Source organism: Mustelus asterias, chromosome 21, assembly GCF_964213995.1.
Source record: "Mustelus asterias chromosome 21, sMusAst1.hap1.1, whole genome shotgun sequence".
Classification (NCBI taxonomy): Eukaryota; Metazoa; Chordata; class Chondrichthyes; order Carcharhiniformes; family Triakidae; genus Mustelus; species Mustelus asterias.
The window spans coordinates 80859923-80885210 of record NC_135821.1 but is presented as its reverse complement, the minus strand read 5'-3'; the positions used below and the strand labels follow the sequence as shown (position 1 = coordinate 80885210).

General features: G+C 44.8%; 1 protein-coding gene across 3 annotated transcripts in view; it reads left to right on the top strand.

The window, feature by feature from the left end:
- Nucleotides 1-25288, top strand: part of LOC144509453 (uncharacterized) — a 205548-nt gene that overhangs the window by 126061 nt on the left and 54199 nt on the right. For all 3 annotated transcript variants that reach the window (XM_078238356.1, XM_078238354.1, XM_078238355.1), the window contains exon 2: nucleotides 11432-11593. In XM_078238356.1, the coding sequence (XP_078094482.1) occupies nucleotides 11432-11593 (162 nt within the window). The remainder of the gene's footprint in view (nucleotides 1-11431; nucleotides 11594-25288) is intronic.

Sequence of the window (25288 nt, the reverse complement as noted above, 5' to 3'; positions counted from 1 at the left end):
GTCTGTGAGGCTTGGCCTGGTCCAGGATGATCGACGCCACCGTTGGTTCGTGGGTGCAACTGCAGGCAGCTGAGATGGTTGATGACAACCCCTGCTGGTCATTCGCGGTCGGTGCCGACCAAAATGGCTGCCCCCATAGGTCGCACGTGGACGATGGCGCCAAAACCTGCGGCCCCTGCAGGTCGCACGTGTCTTGCGACTCCGTCGTTCGGAATGGCGACGTCCTGGAATCGCATGTGGTAGAAGACCTCGAAGACGCAGAAGACAAGGAGGCCGGCTCCAGGGAGTCACACGCCGCACTGCTGTTTTTGGATGGAGGTTTGGACCGGCATACTTTGGAATAATGTCCTTTCTTGCCGCAGGCGGAGCACAACACCGCTTTAGCTGGACATCGCTGCCGAGGGTGTTTCACCCCCCCACAGAAGTAACACCGCGGGCCACCTAGAGCTGCTGCCGTCGTCAGGTCCAAGGCTGGAAACGCAATCGCGCAGTTTTTCGGTCCCGCTGAATAAAGTGGAGTCTGCGGCTGCCCCTGCCACACTGTCTCCACGCGGTCGTCGGGGGTACATCTCCAGACTTTTGGAGGCCGTTTCTAGAGCGTCAGCTAACTCTATGGTTTTAGTGAGATCGAGGTTACCTTGCTCCAACAGCCAAAGGCGGATGTACGACGAGCCGATTCCCGCCACGAACGCATCTCGCACTAAGTCGCTCATGTACTGGGCTGCCGACACTGACTTGCAATTGCAGGCTCTGGCTAGCTGCTGAAGTTCGCACGCGTACTGTTCCGTCGTTTCGCCGGGCTGCCGCCGTCGAGTGGCTAGAAGGTGTCGAGCATGCATCTCATTCGGCGGTTTGTTGTATCGCTTTTTGAGAAGCTCGAGGGCACCTTTGTAGTCGGGGGCCTCACGGATCGCTAAGTATACAGCGTCGCTTACCATCGCGTGGAGGACCCGGAGTCTGTCGGCGTCGTCGGTGACCGCTGTGGAGGCGTCGAGGTAATCTTGGAAACACTTCAACCAGTGGTCGAAAGTGTTCGATGCTCCCGCCGCACGTGGGTCCAACGTAAGCCGTTCAGGTTTAAGCATTTGCTCCATGTTTTCTTTTGTTTTTTTTCCAAAAAAAAGAATTTACTTGTTGGCAATAAAATTGATGCGCGATAAATCACACGGGAGGCAGGATGTACCCGGGAAATAAAGGCTTTTATTGCCAACAATAACAGAGCTACTATATACAATATACAATCCCAGACTAAAGGGTCACCAGGCAGAGCAGTGACCTTTATACCTCTCCCAGGAGGCGGAGCCAACTGGGGTGTACCATAGGACTATATTAACAGGTAGAACAGCCCAACCCTAACCCCAACAGTAACATATCTACAGACTCATAGTACTGGCCAGACCATGGCTCAGCACTCCTGGTGGTAACCAACAATGGTTCACCACACTGACCTTATACCACTACCCTGGTCCTGAGGGCCAGAATCGTGGCATTGAATGCTGAATTCTGGCAAGATGTTCAGCCCAAGCATGAGTGTTGTCCAGGTCTTGCTGCAAATGGACACAAACTGCTTCAGTATCTCAGGTGTTACACATAGAACTAAACATTGCATAGTCAGCAGCGAACATCCCCACTTCTGACCTTAGGATGGAGGGAAGGTCATTGATGAAGCAGCTGAAGATGGTTGCACCTAAGACAGTACCCTGAGGAACTTCTGCAGAGATGTCCTGGGACTGGGATGATTGGTCCACAACAAACATCTCCCTTTGTGTCGGGCATCACTCCAACCAGTGAAGGGTTTCCCCTGATTCCCGTTGACTCCAGATTTGCTGGGCTATGTTGTTTGATTTTTGGGTGGGTTTCTAGTGATTGTTGCTATGATCAGTGTATGGTGAGTTAATTAAAGTGTTGTATTAAACCCCACATCTTATCCTAGATTGAAATACATTCTTAAAGAATTTTGGAGAGACTGTCTGATTTGGCAGACAGGCTGTGAAATTGAATTTTATGATGTAAATGTCTGAAATTTCTCCTCTCTCTCTATTTTAACAAATCACTTGTTCAGCTTTATCCTTCAACGCTTTGGTGTTATTAGAATGTTATTAGAATGTACAATATCTACTATGGCCGAATTCTGTATTGATATTGGCGATAGGCCTTTGAAATTATTCTTTCTGTGTAGCCAATCTGTGCAGAGCAGCCTTCAAGCCTAACTTTACTTTGGTGAAAAGTTCACTTTTCTACCACTTGCCACAGAGCAATGGGGGTTTAACCCTCTTAAACCGAGTAGGAAATAGTCTTTATCCCACCGTCTCTTTAATGTTCTCAATAAAAGGTGGAAATGCTCCTCTTGTCCTGTTTATTGCCGCAATTGGAGTTAACAGGGAGGGAACTTGCTGTTGGACCTCATTGTGTAGTCAGTGCAGTGAGGAACAGCAGGATACACAGCATGTCTCTGTACAAAGACTAAAGAGCAGTCTACAAAATACAAAACAAACCCATCAATAGGAAATGTAACAAAGGCCCACTTCTGAATGGCCTTTAGTCGCAGATGTCACATTTTTGAGCTGATTACCATTTATGTATTGAGTACAAGCTGTCACAGGCCGGCTACACTGATTGGCTATTTGGCAGGGACAGGCTGCAATCCCTGGGCAGAGGTAAATGTGGCTGCAGCAGGTATCTCCGTAATCATCCGATCCTTCTCGCGCCTTGACCCAGCAGGGAGACTACAATCAATGCTTGTTCCAAGTGGAAATGTTTCCTGGCGGTCTGAGATTTCTGAGTTTGGCCCTATTCAGTGTGAGAGAATCTCTTTAGAAACTGCTTTTTCAATCTTCAGAATCCACACATCCGAATGGTTGTGTTCCTCGGCAAACGTTTGAGCGCACTGCTCGTTCTTTTTAAGAAAAAGAGTAAGTACTCTGATTTTTAAAAATAAACATTTCCGTGTGATTCCTGAATGTAGTAAAGTTATTTAGTGATGTTTCTAAGCTGCTAACAAAGTTCTGGTTAAATACTTCGCTTCCCTCCTGTTTTTAACCTCCTTTCCACCGTTCATCAGAAAAATGAATTTCTTAGCTGTGGAAATTGCTCTTTCTGATTCCAGTATCAATTCATGTTTTGTGACAAGTTACCGATTATTTAGACTTGATTTTAACTATTAAGTGACTGGATTTTGAGTGAGTTGAGATTCCTCTCTTTGTGTTTGATGAATACTTAACTTGCAACAACACTGGGCATTTAATATCAATTCAATAAATTTTAAACGCTTCTTTTGTCTTATCTCTCTGGCCGTCTGCGATAAAACATGGAAAGATTAGAAACGAAACCCCAGCTGTCCATTTCCCCTTTCTCCCCTCGGATTGTTTCAGGGTCCCCACAGCAGGTTGCAGAATGTCCTTTCTGTCTTTTATCATCATAGGTTCAGATGTCGGGTTTCCACTTGCTTTTTGGTTCTGAAGCCCATTCCTTTTGCATTTTGATTTGTTTTCTACAGTGTTTGCAAAAAATGATGCTTTTTTTCCCATTTATAATTCCCACGAGTAATTTGAACAATTTGTAACTTTCTTCTTTCGGTGTAAAGTTCCTGTCGTCCTTCCTGACGTTGAACAAAGGACAGTACAGCACAGGAACAGGCCCTTCAGCCCTCCAAGCCTGCGCCAACCACGTTGTCCTATCTAGACCAACTACTTATATCCCTCTATTCCCCAGCTGTTCATGTGCCTATCAAGATAAGTCTTAAATGTGGCTAACGTATCTGCCTCCACCACCCTACTTGGCAGCGCATTCCAGGTCCCCACCACCCTCTGTGTAAAAAACGTCCCTCTGATGTCTGAGTTATACTTCGCCCCTCTCAGCTTGAGCCCGTGACCCCTCGTGATCGTCACCTCCGACCTGGGAAAAAGCTTCCCACTGTTCACCCTATCTATACCCTTCATAATCTTGTATACCTCTATTAGATCTCCCCTCATTCTCCGTCTTTCCAAGGAGAACAACCCCAGTCTACCCAATCCATACCAGGCAACATCCTGGTAAACCTTCTCTGCACTCTCTCCAATGCCTCCACGTCCTTCTGGTAGTGCGGCGACCAGAACTGGACGCAGTACTCCAAATGTGGCCTAACCAGCGTTCTATACAGCTGCATCATCAGACTCCAGCTTTTATACTCTACACCCCGTCCTATAAAGGCAAGCATACCATATGCCTTCTTCACCACCTTCTCCACCTGTGTTGCCACCTTCAAGGATTTGTGGACTTGCACACCTAGGTCCCTCTGTGTTTCTATACTCCTGATGACTCTGCCATTTATTGTATAACTCCTCCCTACATTATTTCTTCCAAAATGCATCACTTCGCATTTATCCGGATTAAACTCCATCTGCCACCTCTCCGCCCAATTTTCCAGCCTATCTATATCCTGCTGTATTGCCCGACAATGCTCTTCGCTATCCGCAAGTCCAGCCATCTTCGAGTCATCCGCAAACTTGCTGATTACACCAGTTACACCTTCTTCCAAATCATTTATATATATCACAAATAGCAGAGGTCCCAGTACAGAGCCCTGCGGAACACCACTGGTCACAGACCTCCAGCCGGACCTCCATACCAGGCAACATCCTGGTAAACCTTTTCTGTACTCCCTCCAAAGCCTCCATGTCCTTCTGGTAGTGTGATGACCAGAATTGGACACAGTATTCCAAATGTGGCCGAACCAACGTTTTATATAACTGTAACATAATTGTTACAGTAATAATTGTTTGGATGTTTCTTGTTCTGTTGGATTTTTAACAAGTCTGTTTTTCGTTATACTCCAGACAGCATGGAGCAACATTTGGTTCTGGCAAAGCAGCAGGTTGTGCGGTAATGTGTTGTCATCGTGTTGTAAATGAAGGTAGTGTGTTGTCATCGTGTTGTAAATGAGTGGCATGTACTCAGCTATTCCAAACAACCCAGGCCATAGAGCCTGGGTTTATAAAGACTGCCTCTGATTTAATTGCTAAAGTTAGGATAAAATCTTCCAGTTGTATGAGAATGTTGGTATATTTTGTATCCAGTTGTGTTGTTTTTCTCAGCTTTACCCGAACCCACGAAAGTACTCTGAATCAGTTTCCATACTTCTGGCTCAGTTTTACTGGATGCTGCCAGTAACTGTACAGAGAGTCAGATCCTCGGGGGCAGCAATCTACCTTCAGTATCAGCATCCTGAGTAAACAACTGTCACTCGGAGCGCTTATAATGTTTATAATGATACAATAATAAATTCACTCATTTTATATCCACTTTATGGAATGGGAAATCTGACGTTCGTGAACTTAATGCTGATCCTTCAGCCCAGTCACTAATTTATGGATCAACTCTATTGACTTCTTTACCAGTGAGGGTTTCCTACTGACCTAACGAATATGGAAACAATCCGGGTTTGGTTACTTCAACCGTTTGGACAGGAAAGGATGTAAACTGAAGATTTTGGTGATATTGAGAGCGTTTACTGTTGATATGAAATGCAATGCGAGAAACAGTTGCTTAAAGAAGTGCCAGGAAATAAGAAAGACTTGTATTTTCCTCACTCTTTTCATGGCCATAGGACGTCCCAAAGCGCTTTACAGCTGTTATGATCCCAGTTGGTGCTGCTACTGAACAGGAAGGTCCCAGACTGGAAACCTGGCTCCAAAAGACCGTAACATTTATTTATTTTTCAGCAAATGTGGAGAAACAGAATCATAGGACAGCCAATTAGCTTTTAACATCAAAATCTTTTTATTAAATATGAAAATTTTGACTATAACACAATAATTATTCACTTCCACTTATCTTCACAAATGTACACAGACTTAAAGGATTACACAGGTTACAAAATATCTTGTGCTATGACGTTCTCGGTAAACGATAGGCAGAGGGATCTGGGTGTACAGGTACACAGGTCACTGAAAGTGGCAATGCAGGTGGAGAAGGTAGTCAAGAAGGCATACGGCATGCTTGCCTTCATCGGCCGGGGCATTGAGTTTAAAAATTGGCAAGTCATGTTGCAGCTTTATAGAACCTTAGTTAGGCCGCACTTGGAATATAGTGTTCGATTCTGGTCGCCACACTACCAGAAGGATGTGGAGGCTTTGGAGAGGGTACAGAAAAGATTTACCAGGATGTTGCCTGGTATGGAGGGCATTAGCTATGAGGAGAGGTTGGAGAAACTTGGTTTGTTCTCACTGGAGCGATGGAGGTTGAGGGGGCGACCTGATAGAAGTCTACAAGATTATGAGATGCATTGACAGAGTGGATAGTCAGAAGCTTTTTCCCAGGGTGGAAGAGTCAATTACTAGGGGGCACAGGTTTAAGGTGCGAGGGGCAAGGTTTAAAAGAGATGTACGAGGCAGATTTTTTACACAGAGAGTAGTGGGTGCCTGGAACTCGTTGCCGGGGGAGGTAGCGGAAGCAGATATGGTAGTGACTTTTAAGGGGCGTCTTGACAAGTACATGAATAGGATGGGAATAGAGGGATATGGTCCCCGGAAGGGTAGGAGGATTTAGTTAAGTCGGGCAGCATGGTCGGTGCAGGCTTGGAGGGCCGAAGGGCCTGTTCCTGTGCTGTAATTTTCTTTGTTCTTTGTTCATACACTTCTCCAAGAATTGCAAAACAAGGATAGAGAATCTAACTCTAAAACCAACGAGCTAACTGTGGTCAGATACCAAGTGGCAGATTTTGCCCAATCGATCTTTGGATTTATCCTCAAATCCCTCTGAGATTAGCTTTTCACAGGAATGTTTCCAAACTCCATTTTCAAAAAGATGCACTTTAAAATCTTCTTTTAAACAATACTTTCCCACAGCTGGTTTCATCAAGGATCTGCCTCCAGGTTTCTGAACTCTTCAATATTCCTTTGTCTTGAGTTGTCCCAAATTCCCAGGTACTTGGTCCCCACAGAATGCTGCTGTTTCAAAGACTGGAAATAAGAACACCGAACCTTACGATTGCTTCGGACTGTGGCTTTCCTCTCGCCACCCATTCAGCTCTGCTCTTCCTGGGTCTAACATGAACTTGAAACTACCCTGTTCCAATCGTTGCTCTTTTTTACTTCAGTCTTCCTGGAAATTTCTCTTTAATCTCTAGTTTCTAGACCTAGCCATCCTTTAGCTTCTCTGGGCCTTGGTTCTGTGCTCCACTCTATGGCTTTCTGATTTCTAACAAAGCTGTTCATTTTCTAGCTTCTTAGTTTCGAGCTGCCTTTTGAGCTCATTTCAACACACTCAAAAACGTTTTCTTTAACAAAAGGTGGCCCCTGGTTGCTGAGCAACAGCTCATTCTTTCCCCAAGCTCATGTTTACTTTTCCCATCATAAACTCTCAATCAGCACAGTAGAAACACATTTTGAACTGAAACCATAAACCCTCATACATGCAAACACCTTTGTTTGACATGAATCTAACCATCTTTGTACCCTTTCCAACACAAACTCTCTAAATCTATTCCTTATTTCTAATATCCAACAATGCAACAGAGATTATTTACAACTACCTCTGTTCCCTGACACAGCTGATGTAGTTTTGAAATGCCGCCACTGTTGTAGTGTAGGAAACAGCCATTCTTAAGATCCCACCATCAGCAATAAAAAAACCTGATGGGTGGGATTTTCCAGCCGCGCTCGCCCTGAAACTGGAAAATCCTGCCTGAGGTCAACGGACCTTTCCATAGTCCAGCCCTCGCCCGTTATAATTCCCGTGGCGGGCGGAACGGGAAAATTCACCTCTTATGTTTTTTGTGATGTTGATCGAGTGATAAATATTATCCTGGCCAATAGGGAGAACTCCCCTGCTGCTCTTCCAAACAATACTACAGAATGTTTTAATGTAAACCTGAGAGGGCAGAGGGAGCTTAGATGTAATGATTTACCTGAAAGACACCACTGCCTTACAGGCCCATAGCGAGGAGTCACCAACATTTTGGGACTCCTTGGATCTCTGACTTCTCGCGAGTCCAGATTTTCCTAGCTCTGCACCTTGCCTCTGTGTCTTCTAACTTGGAACCTCAACTCCTCACTTATTTTTACTTTAAAAGGAATTTTTACAGATTTCTGTTCTTTGCCTTTGACTAGAATCTTCTTGGAACTTCCTTCTGTCCCTCTCCCCATACGTCTCCCTGTTTTTTGGGACCGTTCTGTTCTTTACTTTGGGGTCTGTTCTTTGTAGTCTCCGTTCATGACCTGAGAGCAACTGCTCCCTGCACCTGAGAGCATATTCAGTGACTGAACCTCAAACCGCTTTCTGTTCCCCAGTGACCTTTGTTACTAGGCAACAACCCTGTTTTTTCCACACCCTGTGATTGTTTTACAGTCGTAAAACCTCAATAAAATGCAGGCATCTTTTAAAGTGAAACTAAAACTGAAGTCTCCTTAACACAACTGCAGAAATATATATTAAGCTTAAATTTAAAGCTGTGGCTGATGCCCAACACACACAAATGTAAATAACTTCTCCAACTATCAACATGAAAGGATCTTGGTAATTGACTGCTCATTTTAAACAAAAAATTTGATTTGATTTATTATTGTCACACGTATTAACATACAATTAAAAAGTATTGTTTCTAGCGCGCTATACAGACACAGCCGTTCATAGAGAAGGAAAGGAGAGAGTGCAGAATGTAGTGTTACAGCCATAGCTAGCGTGTAGAGAAAGATCAACTTAATGCAAGATAGGTCCATTCAAAAGTCTGGCAGCAGCAGGGAAGAAGCTGTTCTCGAGTCGGTCGGTACGTGACCTCAGACTGAGAATAAATGGGTAGCTTTCCTTGTAAAGTTTCCGGTCACTGACTTGGCAATTCTGTTTTATTGATTTTTATTAAAGGTGTTATAAGAACGACTTGTGAAATTTTAAGTGTGCTTACTCTTTATGCAAGCTTCTTAATACAGTAACGATATTAAGGGGGGAGAAGTGTGTTGCTCTGTGATGGCAAATACATGAACTCCAGTCTCAGAAGCTCTCTTGCTTCTCAATCAAAGTCATGACTGGAGGTCCCACTTGAGATTTGAACATTTAGTCTCGAGGGTCACTTTATTGTAGTTCTGATGGATTCTGTGCTGCTGAAGACACAATCTCTTGGCTAAGACGTTAAGCTGTGGCACTATTTATAATCTTGTGGGCAGCTAACTGGTCTCGCGCTGCTATTTTACCTGTCACCTAGATGAAACGGCATCAAAAACTAGTTATAGAACATAGAACATAGAACATAGAAAGCCACAGCACAAACAGGCCCTTCGGCCCACAAGTTGCGCCGATCACATCCCCACCTCTAGGCCTATCTATAGCCCTCAATCCCATTAAATCCCATGTACTCATCCAGAAGTCTCTTAAAAGACCCCAACGAGTTTGCCTCCACCACCACCGACGTCAGCCGATTCCACTCACCCACCACCCTCTGAGTGAAAAACTTACCCCTGACATCCCCCCTGTACCTACCCCCCAGCACCTTAAACCTGTGTCCTCTCGTAGCAACCATTTCAGCCCTTGGAAATAGCCTCTGAGAGTCCACCCTATCCAGACCCCTCAACATCTTGTAAACCTCTATCAGGTCACCTCTCATCCTTCGTCTCTCCAGGGAGAAGAGACCAAGCTCCCTCAACCTATCCTCATAAGGCATGCCCCCCAATCCAGGCAACATCCTTGTAAATCTCCTCTGCACCCTTTCAATGGCTTCAACATCTTTCCTGTAATGAGGTGACCAGAACTGCGCGCAGTACTCCAAGTGGGGTCTAACCAGGGTCCTATAAAGCTGCAGCATTATCTCCCGACTCCTAAACTCAATCCCTCGATTAATGAAGGCTAGTACGCCATACGCCTTCTTGACCGCATCCTCCACCTGCGAGGCCGATTTAACTCAATCTCTCTGTTTACGGGACCCTGCTTTGTGCAAACTGACTGCCGTTTCTGCAACAGAATCTAGCAAATATATTTTAAAGTTATTGATTAGTTGCAAATGCTTTGGGAATTCCTGAATGTGTGGAAAGGAGTTATCCTGGTCCCCTCACACCATTGAATGTGTTGCTTACTCCCAAATCCATACCTGTCCATGCCATAGTACGAAAGCAGTTCTTGTCACGATCACAAATAAGATCCCATATAACTATGGCAAATTTTCCCTTAGTCATAGAGTTTTACAGCACAGAAAGAGGCCCTTCAGCCCATCATGTTGGCACCGTGGATCAAGCACCTATCTATTCTAATTCAATTTTTCAGCACTTGGTCCGTAGCCCTGTATGCTGTGACGTTTCAAGTCCTTATCTAAATGCTTCTTAAATGTTGAGGGTTTCCGCCTCTCCGATCCTTTCGGGCAGTAAGTTCCAGATTCCCCCACACTCTGGGTGAAAATGGTTTCTCTTAAATCCCCTCTAAATCTCCTGCCTCTTACCTTAAACCCATGCTCCTGGTTATTGACCCCTCTGCTAAGGGGAAAAGTTTCTTCCCATCTACGTTCTTCCATTTTGTACACCTCAATCAGGTTCCCCCCCCTCAGTTTTCTCTGGTCTAAGGAAAACAACCCCAGTCTAACCAGCCTCTATTCATTGCTGAAACGCTCCATCCCAGGCAGCATCCTGGTGAATCTCCTCTGCAACCCCTCCAGTGTAATCATTTCCTCCTTATGTGGCGACCAGAACTGCACACACTACTCCAGCTGTGGCCTCACCAACATTTCATACAGCTCCACCATAACCTTCCTGCTCTTGTATTCAATTCCTTGGTTAATAAAGGTAAGTATCCCATACGCCTTGCTTCCTAGTCTTCCCAAAATGCACTGCCTCACACTTTTCAGGGTGAAATTCCATTTGCCGCTGTTCTGCCCGTCTGACCAGCCGGTCTGTATCGCACTGTAATCTAAGGCTTTGCTCCTCCTCTCCTTCTCAACCTGTTTGCAGCTATTAACATGTTGACCACGCCATCAGTATGCTGTCTGTCTCTCTCTCTCCATTGTCATCCAGTGGGTGGGACCGCTTTCACCTGGCTCCATTCCTAATGTTCTCACTGTAGCCAAAGACTCACCTGTGATGGCCTCCCTTCCTGCACCTGACTCTAGCCGTAGTATCTCCCACAAAGATCAATCCTATTTCTCATCACATGTTGTCCCTCAATAATATTAATGTGATTGGCTGCTAGGCTGGGAGTGAGTGCTGACACTTTACCACGGTGTTTGAATTTGAGCTGTTATAACATCGACACAAGGATAATAATCTACTGTTTACCACAACAGATTTCAAATGGTATAGTTCATGTTGAGCGATATCACAAAACTGGCTGTAAAACTACCACAGCTGTGAAGGAGAGGATTAAACCAAACCACTGAGCTGTAGGATTGACTAAATAAAATGTTTAAAAACACGCCTTTTAGATTAGCGATCGATTTATTCACTTGTAGTGAGACACTTTCCTTTTTGTTTCCTAACAGCTGCCTCTAAATTGGAAGAGGAGAGTAAGTGGGCCGTTCACTACAAACCCGCCCAGTATGAACATCAACAGGAAAATATCTTCCTCCCGTCCTCCCGACCACAGCATCTGGAAGATCTGCACAAAGAAGCTGAAATTGGCCTCAAATCCCTTCAGGAACAAGGTAGGATATCGGCAGATTCCTGGCTTCGGACACACTGAACGATAAGACTGGCACCAAGACAAAACCAGGGAACAATTCTGTGGCAGAACCAGACCATAAGTGACCAATATCAACCCTTATACATTCATTCCTGTATTTTTAGTGCGAAATATTCACAAAATGATTAATGGAGAAGGTGCCCACTTCGGATGAAAGTTTGAAGGAAGCAATTAAGTGGAAAATATAACAAGGAACTTGGCTTGCTGCTGTCATTGAAAGTTTGTTGGAGAGAGTTTTTTTATCTTTGGGCAGTGTAAGATGCTTACGCTGGTTTTAGCTGAGGTGAGAGATCAGTTTGAGGGAATTGTATTCGCTGCCCTCCAGATGCAGTGAGCTATTCAGGGGAGGAAGAATGGAGCTTTCGTGATCTGTAATATTTGTCTATTTGTTTGAATATTATTTTGCATTTCAATGAGTTCAGATTCGACTCAATAAGCATGACTTCCAATATAAAAACAAATTGTACTTTGCAAAGATTCCGGTTTGAAACCTTGGCTTATGAGTGGAAAATGATGGGAAATGTTAATACTTCTACTAGCGTCGTTAGCGGGCAGCGTCGTTAGCGGGCAGCGTCGTTAGCGGGCAGCGGAGTGAGCAGGTAGCAGAGTGAGGGCTGAACGGCTTTGACTCAACGGGCTTGGGTGGAAACGTGCGAAGGAGGGTAGGTTTAGTTTTTAGTTGTTTCACCTTTTAAATCTTCAGTTCTTTCCCTGTGGAATCTGAGGAAAAGGGGCATTATGAATCTGAAGCCAGCTTGCTGTTCTCAGTGCCGGATGTGGGAGGTCGTGGAGTTGCCTAACCTCCCAGAGGTGCATATCTGCGCTGGGTGCATCGAGCTGCGGCTCCTCAGGGACCGAGTTAGGGAACTGGAGCTGCAGCTCGATGACCTTCATCTGGTCAGGGAAAGCGAGGAGGTGATAGAGAGGAGTTATAGGCAGGTGGTCACACCGGGGCCACAAGAAGCAGGCAAGTGGGTCACAGTCAGGAAAGGGAAAAGTCAGGTGGTAGAGAGCGCCCCAGTGGTTGTGCCCCTTAAAAACAAGTACTCTTGTTTGAGTACTGTTGGGGGGGACAGCCCACCTGGGGGAAGCAGCAGTGGTCGTGCCTCCGGTGCGGACTCCGGCCTTGTAGCACAGAAGGGTAAGGAAAGGAGTAGGAAGGCAGTGGTGATCGGGGACTCTACAGTGAGGGGGTCAGACAGGCGTTTCTGTGGAGGAAGTCGAGAAACGCGGATGGGGGTTTGCCTCCCTGGTGCCGGGATCAGGGATGTTTCTGACAGGGTCCAAGAAATCCTGAAGTGGGAGGGAGAGGAGCCAGAGGTCGTGGTGCATACTGGTACCACTGACATCGGCAGAAAAGGGGAAGGGGTTATGAAAAGAGAATATAGGAAGTTAGGTAGGAAGTTAAGAAGAAGGAACGCAAAGGTAATAATCTCGGGATTGCTGCCTGTGCCACGAGACAGTGAGGGAAGGAACGGAATAAGGTGGAGGATAAATGCGTGGCTGAGGGATTGGAGCAGGGGTCAGGGATTGAGGTTCCTGGATCATTGGGACCTCTTTAGGGGCAGGTGCGACCTGTACAAAAAGGACGGGTTTCACTTAAATCCCAGGGAGACCAATATCCTGGCGGGAAGGTTTGCTAAGGCTACGGGGGAGTGTTTAAACTAGAATGGTTGGGGGGTGGGAATCAAAATGAGGTGACTGGGAGAGAGGAGGTTAGAGTAAAAATTAAAGGGGCTTGTAGACAGTGTGAGAGGGAGGATACGCAGGTGACAGAGAAGGGGAGCGCTCAGACCGAAGGGTTGAGATGTGTTTATTTTAACACAAGGAATGTAGTGAACAAAATGGATGAGCTTAGAGTGTGGATCACGACTTGGAAGTATGATGTGGTGGCCATTACAGAGACTTGGTTATCTCAGGGTCAGGACTGGGTACTTCAAGTGCCGGGTTTCAGATGTTTCAGGAGGGACAGGGAAGGAGGCAAAAGGGGCGGGGGAGTGGCACTGTTGATCAGGGATAGTGTCACGGCTGTAGAAAAGATGGATGCCACGGAGGGATTGTCTACAGAATCTCTGTGGGTGGAGGTTCGCAACAGGAAGGGGCCAATAACTTTACTGGGTGTTTTCTATAGGCCGCCCAATAGTAGCAGGGATGTGGAGAAGCAGATTCTGGAGAGATGTGATAATAACAGAGTGGTCGTGATGGGAGATTTTAATTTCCCAAATATCGATTGGAATATTCCTAGGGTAAGTGGTTTAGATGGGGAGGAGTTTGTTAGGTGTGTTCAGGAGGGCTTCCTGACACAGTATGTGGATAAGTCTACAAGAGGAGAGGCTGTACTTGATTTGGTATTAGGGAATGAACCTGGGCAGGTGTCAGATCTCTCAGCGGGAGAGCATTTTGGGGATAGTGATCGTAACTCTATCTCCTTTACATTAGCATTGGAGAGAGGTAGGATCAGTCAAGCTAGGAAAGTGTTTATTTGGAGTAAGGGCAATTATGGGGCTATTAGGCAGGAAATTAGAGGCATAAATTGGAAGGAGGTTTTCTCAGGGAAATGTACAGAAGAAATGTGGCAAATTTTCAAGGAAAATTTGTCTGGAGCTCTACACAGCAACGTTCCAATGAGACGGGAGTTATGGTAGGTCACAGGAACCATGGTGCACGAAAGCTGTAATGAATTTAGTCAAGAAGAAAAGTAAAGCCTACAAAAGGTTCAGGGAGCTAGGTAATGTTAGAAATCTAGAAGAGTATACGACAAGTAGGAAGGAACTTAAGAGGGAAATTAGAAGAGTAAGAAGGCCTTGGCAGACAGGATAAAGGAAAACCCCAAGGCATTCTACAAGTATGTTAAGAACAAGAGGATAAGATGTGAAGGAGTAGGACCTATCAAATGTGACGGTGGGAAAGTCTGTATAGAACCGGTAGAAATAGCAGAGGTACTCAATGAATACTTTGCTTCAGTATTCACAGTGGAAAAGGATCTTGGTAGTTGCAGTGCAGACTTGGAGTGGACTGAGAAGATTGAGCATGTGGACATTAGGAAAGAGGATGTGTTAGAGCTTTTGAAAAGCATCAAGTTAGATAAATCGCTGGGACCGGATGGGATGTACCCCAGGTTACTGTGGGAGGCGAGGGAAGAGATTGCTGAGCCTCTGGCAATGATCTTTGTGTCATCAATGGAGACGGGAGAGGTTCCGGAGGACTGGAGGATTGCGGATGTGGTTCCGTTATTCAAGAAAGGGAGAAGAGATAGCCTGGGAAATTATAGACCAGTGAGTCTAACCTCAGTGGTTGGTAAGTTGATGGAGAAGATCCTGAGAGGCGGGATTTATGAACATCTGGAGAGGAATAGTATGATCAGAAATAGCCAGCACGGCTTTGTCCAAGGCAGATCATGCCTTACGAGCCTAATTGAATTTTTTAAAGATGTAACTAGACACATAGACGAGGGAAGAGCGGTAGATGTAGTTTATATGGATTTCAGCAAGGCGTTTGATAAGGTGACCCATGCAAGGCTCATTGAGAAAGTGAAGGGGCATGGGATACAAGGGGACATTGCTTTGTGGATTCTGAACTGGCTTGCCCACAGAAGGCAAAGAGTGGTTGTAGATGGGTCTTTTTCAGCATGGAGGTCGGTCACCAGTGGAGTGCCCCAGGGATCTGTTCTGGGACCCTTGCTCTTTGTGATTTTTATAAATGACCTGGATGAGGAAGTGGAAGGATGGGTTGGCAAGTTTGCTGATGACACAAAGGTTGGTGGGGTTGTGGATAGTGTAGAGGGATGTCAGCAGTTGCAAGGAGACATAGATAAGATGCAAGACTGGGCGGAGAAGTGGCAGATGGACTTCAACCCAGATAAGTGTGTGGTGGTTCATTTTGGCAGGTCGAATAGGATGAAAGAATATAATATTAAGGGTAAGACGCTTGGCAGTGTGGAAGATCAGAGGAACTTGGGGTCCGGGTTCATAGGACGCTCATAGCAGCGTCGCAGGTAGAGGCTGTGGTTAAGAAAGCGTATGGAATACTGGCCTTCATCAATAGAGGAATTGAGTTTAGAAATCGGGAGATAATGCTGCAGCTGTATAGGACCCTGGTCCGACCCCACCTGGAGTACTGTGCCCAGTTCTGGTCGCCTCATTACAGAAAGGATGTGGAAGCCATAGAAAGGGTGCAGAGGAGATTTACAAGGATGTTGCCTGGATTAGGTGGCATGCCTTATGAGGATAGGTTGAGAGAGCTAGGTCTTTTCTCCTTGGAGAGGCGAAGGATGAGAGGTGACCTGATAGAGGTGTATAAGATGTTGAGGGGTATTGATAGAGTGGATTCTCAGAGGCTTTTACCCAGGGCTGAAATGGTTGCCACAAGAGGTCACAGGTTCAGGGTGCTGGGGAGTAGGTACAGAGGAGATGTTAGGGGTAAGTTTTTCACTCAGAGGGTGGTGGGTGCATGGAATCGGTTGCCGGTAGTGGTGGTAGAGGCAGATTCGATAGGGTCTTTTAAGAGACTCTTGGATAAGTTCATGGAAGTGAGTAAGATAGAGGGTTATAGGTAAGCCTAGTAGGTGGGGACATGTTCGGCGCAACTTGTGGGCCGAAGGGCCTGTTTGTGCTGTAGCTTTTCTATGTTCTATGTTCTACTTCATGAGTCAATAAGACACTTCATGTTCACAGCCAGAGAGCTGTCAGGTCTATATTTTAGAGATTTAGAAGATTAGCTGATTAAAAACACAGGGCCAAAAAGCAAATGGGTAGAAACTGCAGAATGTTTAGCGACATTACGGGGCGTGAGGTGTGACAAAATTGTTTAATCCGATGTTTACATTTCCCATCACATCCTGTTGCCTTTATGAAGGGAAAGGTTTGCTGCAATTCAATGTTACGCTGTGATGGTGTGTTTTGCTTTCATGCCATCTGATTTGTGTGTGTGGGTATATGCGCGCAATGCCCAAAGTCTTGTGTCCCTATGTTTCCAGTTCAGTCTGTCCAGCTGCCAGGAATAACCTTGTGGATTTTCAAACCCAGAATTAATGGATTAGCTTCCGGCAGAACCACTTGGCTGGGAACCAGATCACCTGGGTAATCCTGTGATATCATTCAGAATAACAATTGACCAATTTAACACTGGAGTGATCCCTTCCCTGGTTTTAATTGATTCTGGATTGAATATTTTCTGAATGTGTATTGGAATGAAGTGAGCAGTTTACAATAAGGCTGATGTCCATCATCTCATCATTCTGTAACAGCAGCATAAACAAATGTAAGCAAAGCGCAAGGGCAAAGGTTATTTATTGCGGTAAAGCTATTGGAACAGAATTTTTTCAGGCAGTCGGGACCTGCCAGTGTTTTGCCTCTGAGCAGATCTTTTAATAGAAATCTTCACTTTCATTGGATGGTTTTCTGAAATATTTCTCTCAGGATTTTGTATGTCTTCCCTTTTTAAAACCCACTCTCGATGAAGTTTAAAGCACTTTAGCTCAGAAACATTATGTTGTGCTTAATGAGAACCAGATGCTGATTAAACTGGCGCTCAGACTTAAGAATCTGGATTTATTGGAACTCCTATCTGTTAGATTGATTTGCTCCATTTTACCCAATCCAAAAGCAAGACAGGATAGTGAGCAATTTATAGATGTTTTTAAGAAGTCTGTATTTAGTGAAATGAATTCACTCATGCAAAACCCAAGAAGCTTTTTGCTAGCAGGTTTTTAACATTTTAAATGATCTTGCAACCAATTTTGAAACAGGACAGTTCAGTTCAAAACTGATGGCCTCCTGTGCTTTTAAAAGTTTAAATATATATCGGACCATAAGACACAAGTGCAGAATCAGGCCACTCGGCCCATCGCGTCTGCTCCACCATTCAATCATGGCTGATATTTTTCTCATCCCCATTCGCCTGCCTTTTCCTCATAACCTCTGATCCCCTTATTAATCAAGAACCTACCTATCTATCCCCCTGAGGGAGTGGATCAAAGGGTGCTGAGTCCTAGTTTTAATGGGGTGATGAATCAGGGATCATTAATCCAGAGAGGAGTTTAGAACTTAAATATTTTCACTCGACTGCAGGCCTCTCATCCCCACAGTTTTATAAGTAATGACTGTGGGCTGGGTTTCCCAGGGTTTGGAGAAACCCAACAGCTAATGGAAGTCAAAAATGGCCAGATATAAACATTGGAGTAGGGGAGGCCATTCTGCCCTTCGAGCCTGCTCCAAGATTCTGTCAAATCATGGCTGATCTGGTTGTGGTCCCTCAGATAAATCCACCTCATTTTTCTAAACTCCAGTGACTATAGGCTCAACCTGTTTAATCTTTCTTCAGAGGATAAGCCCTTCAACCCAGGGATGAGTCGAGTAAACCTTTTCTGAACTGTTCCTAAAGCAATTCCATCTTTCTTTCTAGTAAATATCGCAGTGCCAATGCCTTTCCAGCATTGCTTGTAGGTCACCCACCCTCCTGCTAACCTGATCCATAGAGCAACTCCTTCCCCCCCGCCCCCCCTCCTCCTCCTCCCAAAAACAGGACCATTAGCTTTCTCTCTCTTCCCCTTCCCGGACCTTCCTTGTTACTCTGCAAATATCGGGGTCAGAATTGTCTGAAGGTGCGGAAAGCCTCCAGAAAGGGGGCTACTGATGTCATTAACATTGAGCACTGACACCATCTCCTGGTCCAAGATCAGGGGACCTTTAGGGCTTCATCGCATGAGCAGCCATTTTCTGACTGCCCAACCCAGTGAAATAATATTTTCCTTTTTTTTATAAAAGAAAGAAACAGAAAAGTTTCTTCTTTTCCTTTCATGGCCCTCGGTATTTTCCTGATTTTTGTACCTACAGCAGCGACTGTCAGTTAATGTGTTTCCCAAAGAGTCCATGACCACATTGAAGAGTTCTAACTCTCCATCCTCAGGGCATTCTTAAACTCCAATTGTATAACCACAAATGAATACATTTTCACCATGTCTTTCTGTCTCTGATTGTGGATCTGCTCTGCAGTCGGAGAATGGTTCTCGACACAGAGGGAGTAAACGGGTTTTGAAGCTACGATGAGTCACTGCTATTTGTGTCGTCAACAACACAAAACCAGCATTGTCTCTGCAGCCCGAGTCTCACCCTGTCAGTATGTGGGTTGGTCCTGATTTTTATTTACTGTGAGGTTACACCCAGAAATGCAACCATTGAAGTGGCTCCCAGCAGGAGTGGAGCTCTGAAATTTTTGATTTGATTTATTATTTTCATGTGTATTAGCATACAGTGAAAAGTATTGTTTCTTGCGCGCTATACAGACAAAGCATACCATTCATAGAGAAGGAAAGGAGAGAGTGCAGAATGTAGTGTCACAGTCATAGCTAGGGTGTAGAGAAAGATCAACTTAATGCAAGGTAGGTCCATTCAAAAGTCTGACAGCAGCAGGGAAGAAGCTGTTCTTGAGTCAGTTGGTACGTGACCTCAGACTTTTGTCTCTTTTTCCCGATGGAAGAAGGTGGAAGAGAGAATGTGTGGAGTCCTTAATTATGCTGGCTGCTTTGCCGAGACAGTGGGAAGTGTAGACAATGGATGGGAGGCTAGTTTGCGTGATAGATTGGGCTACATTCACGACTTTTTGTAGTTCCTTGTGGTCTTGGGCAGAGCAGGAGCCATACCAAGCTGTGATACAACCAGAAAGAATGTTTTCTGTGTTGCATCTGTAAAAGTTGGTGAGAATCATAGCTGACATGCCAAATTTCCTTAGTTTTCTGAGAAAGTAAAGGCGTTGGTGGGCTTTCTTAACTATAGTATTGGCATGGAGGAACCAGGACAGGTTGTTGGCGATCTGGACACATAAAAACTTGAAGCTCTCAACCATTTCTACTTCGTCCCTGTTGATGTAGACAGGGGCATGTTCTCCTTTACGCTTCCTGAAGTCGATGACAATCTCCTTTGTTTTGTTGACATTGAGGGAGGGATTATTGTTGCCGCACCAGTTCACCAGATTCTCTGTCTCATCATTGTTTGAGATCCGACCCACTACGGTGGTGTCATCAGCAAACTTGAAAATCGAGTTGGAGGGGAATGTGGCCACACAGTCATAGGTGTATAAGGAGTATAGTAGGGGGCTGAGAACACAGCCTTTGGGGCTGAGAACACAGCCTTGTGGGGCCCCAGTGTTGAGGATGATCGTGGAGGAGGTGTTGTTGCCTATCCTTACTGATTGCGGTCTGTGAGCCTATCCAGGCACAGGGAGTTTGTGGAGAATGGAAATAAAACAAAATTTAAATTAATTTTGTCTGAGCAGAGGAATAAATTTTTACAGGAAGTGTTCCCACACTGCTAAACCACTTCTGAATATTTCCATATTCATATATCACACACTCTCTTGTGGGTGGAGCGTCAGGTGATAGGGTGAGAATGGAATATGGTTAACATTAACAGGAAGAAACAATTCTTGAAAAGTAATGACTTTTGCGGAGTTATTTGTGACTTTGAGCCGTTTTGAAACATTTGATATTGTAGCTGTTTTTTCTAGCAGGCTAGAATATGTTGATGAAATGAATAGTTACTCTGGTCGTAATGTCGCCGTGTTATTCTCAGATTAGTAACTTTTAATGCTGACTTGCATCTTCCAAATAGCAAATTAAATGTCAATAGTTTATTTTTTATGTTCTTAATTTAGAATTTTTGTTGAGGACTCTGGGTCTGTACTCGTTGGAGTTTAGAAGGATGAGGGGGGATCTTATTGAAACTTACAGGATACTGAGAGGCCTGGATAGAGTAGACGTGGAGAGGATGTTTCCACGAGTAGGAAAAACTAGAACCAGAGGGCACAACCTCAGGCTAAAGGGACAATCCTTTAAAACAGAGATGAGGAGGAATTTCTTCAGCCAGAATCTGGGTAAACTTTTCACAACTACATTTCATATCAATTGGATTCCACAGAATATTATAAAACCATAAGAAATAGGAGCAGAATTAGGCCACTCGGCCCATCGAGTCTGCTCCCCCATTCAATCATGGCTGATATTTTTCTCCTGCCTTTTCCTCATAACTCCTGATCCTCTTATTAATCGAGAACCTATCTATCTCTGTCTTAAGACACTCAATGACCTGGTCTCCACAGCATTCTGTGGCAAAGAGTTCCACAAATTCACCACTCTCTGGCTGAAGAAATTCCTCCTCATCTCTGTTTTAAAGGATTGTCCCTTTAGCCTGAGGTTGCGCCCTCTGGTTCTAGTTTTTCCTACTCATGGAAACATCCTCTCCACGTCTACTCTATCCAGGCCTCTCAGTATCCTGTAAGTTTCAATAAGATCCCCCCTCATCCTTCTAAACTCCAACGAGTACAGACCCAGAGTCCTCAACCGTTCCTCATATGACAAGCTCTCCATTCTTGTGAACCTCCTCTGGACCCTTTCCAAGGCCAGCACATCCTTCCTTCGATACGGGGCCCAAAACTGCTCACAATACTCCAAATGGGATCTGACCATTGAAAAGTCTAAAATAAAAAAGAGACTCCTGGAAAACCTCAGTGGGTCTGGCAGCATCTGTGAAGAGAGAAACAGAGTTAATGTTCTGAGTCTGTATGAAAAGTCTCGGCTGTCTCCAGGTAACGGGCTGTGATCTTACCAGCTCATCCTGCCAGTCCATTGGGGAGGTGAGCTGGTAAGAAGATAGGGCGGAAAATCAGGATCACGCCTGGTTTCTCGCCTCTCGCAATCTTACCAATTCGCCAGTGACATCATTGGGCATGAAGCCTTTGTGAGTACCAGACGTTATTGTCCAGGGTCACGGAGCTTCCCTCCTCGCCGATCGAGGCTCTTACCAGCGAGAATCACACATGGACCCCACCAACGGGGTCCTGATGTGACGACTTCGATGAGACGACTTCGATGAGACCGGAGGCCATTAAAGCCGATGGGGTATCGGGCGGAATGGGGGGCGTCAGTACCTGAGCGGGGTGGGGCCTGAGAAGGGGTGGAGCCATGACCGTAGGAAGGCAGGGAGGGTGCTCTGCAGTGGAGGGGGGGGGAGGGGGGACAGGGAGGGGGGGGGGAAGGCAGGGAGGGTGCTCTGCAGTGGAGGGGGGGGGGAGGGGGGACAGGGAGGGGGGGGGGGAAGGCAGGGATGTAGCCAGCTTCTAAAGTTAGGAGGAGCGAGCACATAAAAAAGGCGCCACGACGCATACCAAATAATTTAAAATTCATTATACATTTTTATTTTGTATTTAAAATCAAAACATAATAAAAACACGTGTGTTATTTAATTATTTTGCATTTTAAACGTAAAATGAAAACAAAACGAAGCAATATGAAAAAGGTATGAAGCAACTACAACAACCTCTTTCGTCTCGGCTTCATTCTCGCAAAGTTATTTATTACTTTATTATAATCTACCTCAGTAGCCAACTGTCTTTCAATGGAGACAATACACATCTTTTTAGCCTGTCTTGATGCTCTCTCCACTCACATTGTTTTGTTTCTTAAAGACTGGATTAGTTGTAAGTATTCGCATTCCAACCATTATTCATGTAAATTAAGTCTGTGTCTTTATAAATTCTGTTTGTGAACAGAATTCCCACTCACCTGAAAAACAGGCTTGGAGCTCCGAAAGCTTGTGTGGCTTTTGCCACCAAATAAACCTGTTGGACTTTAACCTGGTGTTGTTAAACTTCTTACTGTGTTGACCAAAGCTAACCCAGACAACCTATCCTCACCCATTGTAGATACAAGGTGCCAGATTCTAGTTCAGCTTTGGAGTAGTTAATTCTAATGATACACAGTATTGAATGAATGGTGACTAAAACTATAAATTACGCGCCGAATATTTTCACTAAACCATTCCTGCGATGTCACACTCTTGTTCTTGATCTTTGCTATGTACTCAAATGAGACGGTTTATTTAAATTCAAGCTGCCAATGTTGGACCCTGTAGTGGTTTAAATTCTTCAAGTGATAATCACCAAATCTATTTACTCACCCAATCTTGGCTGGTGATGTCCATCGGCGAGGGATGCTTGGTCTCGACTGCCCATTAGTCGCGGTGGCTGCATATTTATGTCCTTCGCGGCCTCTACAATTATCCTTGTGATTGCAATGCCCTCTCGGGAGATTGCATGCCTTCCTCGCCGCCTGAAGTCCCTGCATCCGTATCGCATCCTGCAATTGCAGTATACGGATTGAGGACTTCAGATCTTGGGAAGAGATCTGAGGGGCCCGTGAGGCCCCGTTGAAAAGGCGCCACTTTTGAAGAATGTGCTCAGGGGGAGCAGTCGCTCCCCCTGCTCCCTCTCTAGCTACGCCACTGGGGGAAGGAAGGGGAGAACTCTGCAGAGAGTTGGGTTGATTGGTGGGGGCAGCAGTCGGGGTGGGCTCTGCATGGGCAGCGATTGGTGAGGGGGAATGGGCAATGTCTGGAGAGGGTTTAGGGGATGGGCAATGTCCCCGGGGGGAGACCAGCACAGAGAACGAATGACGGAGGGTCCCGATATCTGGGGGGGGCATGACGGGCTTCTCCGGCAAGATTAGTCTACGCCCAGCCCCTTACTGGCGAGAATCACATCTGGGCTTTTTTTTTAACTGAGTGCCATCTGGTTGTGACTGGGAGTGTGCCCAAAACATCGGCGCGATTCCCGTTTTCATGCTTGTTCGACATTTCCAATTTTCTTCTGTAAAATGCCGCCTATGGTGCCAATTTTACAGCTAAATACTAACAGAGATCTTCTGTTGGATTGTTGCAGGCTTCAGTGGAGTCAGAAGATTCTGTCCAATCTACACATTGAGGTGTTTATCTCTAATCACTGATGTGAGATATGTCTATCAGGCTGTGGTGATTACCCACTACACGTACACAGCCTATTGCGGGGATCCCAAAACCAGTAACTAGAGCTGATATATTGTAGAAGAATGTGAGGCTTTTCAAACAAAAAATGAGAGATCTGATCATACTTTGGACTCTACAGAGATGTGTTTCTAGTTTTTGATCCTGGCTGGACTGTTAGAAATGTTAATGTGCTGACCTGGGTTCTAGCTGTGGGTTTGTTCTGACACTGAGGGTTTGTTCTGACACTGAGGGTTTGTTCTGACACAGTGACTCCCACTGTTATGGTTGGAAAGCAGATAGAAAATGTTTTAAATATAGGCCACACATTATTAAAAAGCTCATTCCCCTTGGCTTATGTGATGGTCCGCATTAAAAATGCTTCAGTTTTGAGTTCTGTTTTGAATTATTATGATAACCTCGATGTAGTTAATTAAATTCTAAACACTGTTAAACCCAATCCTGGATGATTGAGATTGCCTGTCGGAAATTAATGACTTGTCTGGTCAAAAGAGACACTAGATTTAATATGTTATACAAAGTGCTTTATATAATACTGGAACCCAAGGATCATTTCTGTACAGGCTTCCACATGTGCAGAAAAATATTTAGAATCTGGTACGTTGCTAAGATATTAAATTTAAAAATTCGCTCTTTACAGCTGTTGATGGTGAAGTTATATTTTTAGTACAGATTATAAATGTTGTGTTGTAGAATCTGGGGAAGACAGCGACCGCACCCCAGACCAGCATGTCCCCAACAGCAGAGTAGTACTGATGGGATGGTGAGACCAGATTCTGATCACAATGTTTGGCAAGAGCAAAGCTTTAAAGTGTAATATTCTGTCCCAGCTATTAGGAGGCAATATTATTATTGTGGAATCAATCACTTTCTGCTGCACAAACTTGCAGAGGTTTTTCTAGTTGTTCATTTCATGTGGTCAGTATTGTATATAAATAATGTTAGCTCCACGACCGCAACTAAAATATCCCAAATTGTACAAAACTGCTCCAGTGCTGTTTACACTGCAGTGAATTTACCACCTTCCAATCCACATTCTAGCTTCAGATGAAGATGGTAAAAGTTTGGAATTTTTCCACAAATGGCAATTGTTGCTAAATCAATTTAAATGACAGCGACCAACCAAGAATCAGGCTGAATATAAAAGGTTTAGAGCGAGTGTGAAAAAGCAATTCAAACAGACCGTAACTAATAAAAAAAGGAATCCAAAAGTTTACTCTAGGCAGTTAAATAGTAAGGAGGAGCGGGGCCAATGAATGCACCTGGGGCAGGAACCTTGACTGGGATGTTAAATAACTACCTTGCACCTGTCCTTACCAAAGAGGGTGATTCTACTCAGGCCCTAGGGAAAGCAGAGATACTCCAGATAACTGAGGTCAGATTTTCACTGACTTATGGAGACTCCACAGACCTTCAGAAAATAGTGAATGGGACAGATTGTATTTATCTGAAAGGGTTGGACAGGGGCCTGACTCTCAGGCTGGGAAATTTAAACTCAGTACAAGAGTTCAAACTGACCCCATTTCTCCTGTAGCGAATGGAGGGCCTTAACCCGCAGTGTGGGAATGTGAATTGATGGAGATGTAAATGATCTTTAAGGAAAGATAGAATGTATCTATGTCAAGCAATTTTTAGAAACCTGTCTGTGTGTCAGAGTTGAACAAAAAACTCTGTTCCGGCGATTACAGTAGCTGTTTGTTGTCATTATGTCAAGGGCTTTTGTTACATCATTATTAATGTTTAGCTGTTTTCCATAACCCAAATAATCCCAGCACCGGGGGGGTGTAAATTCAGTTTAACTGACAGCTCAAAGAGGTTATTAAAGGATTAGCTATTGTTGATGTAGA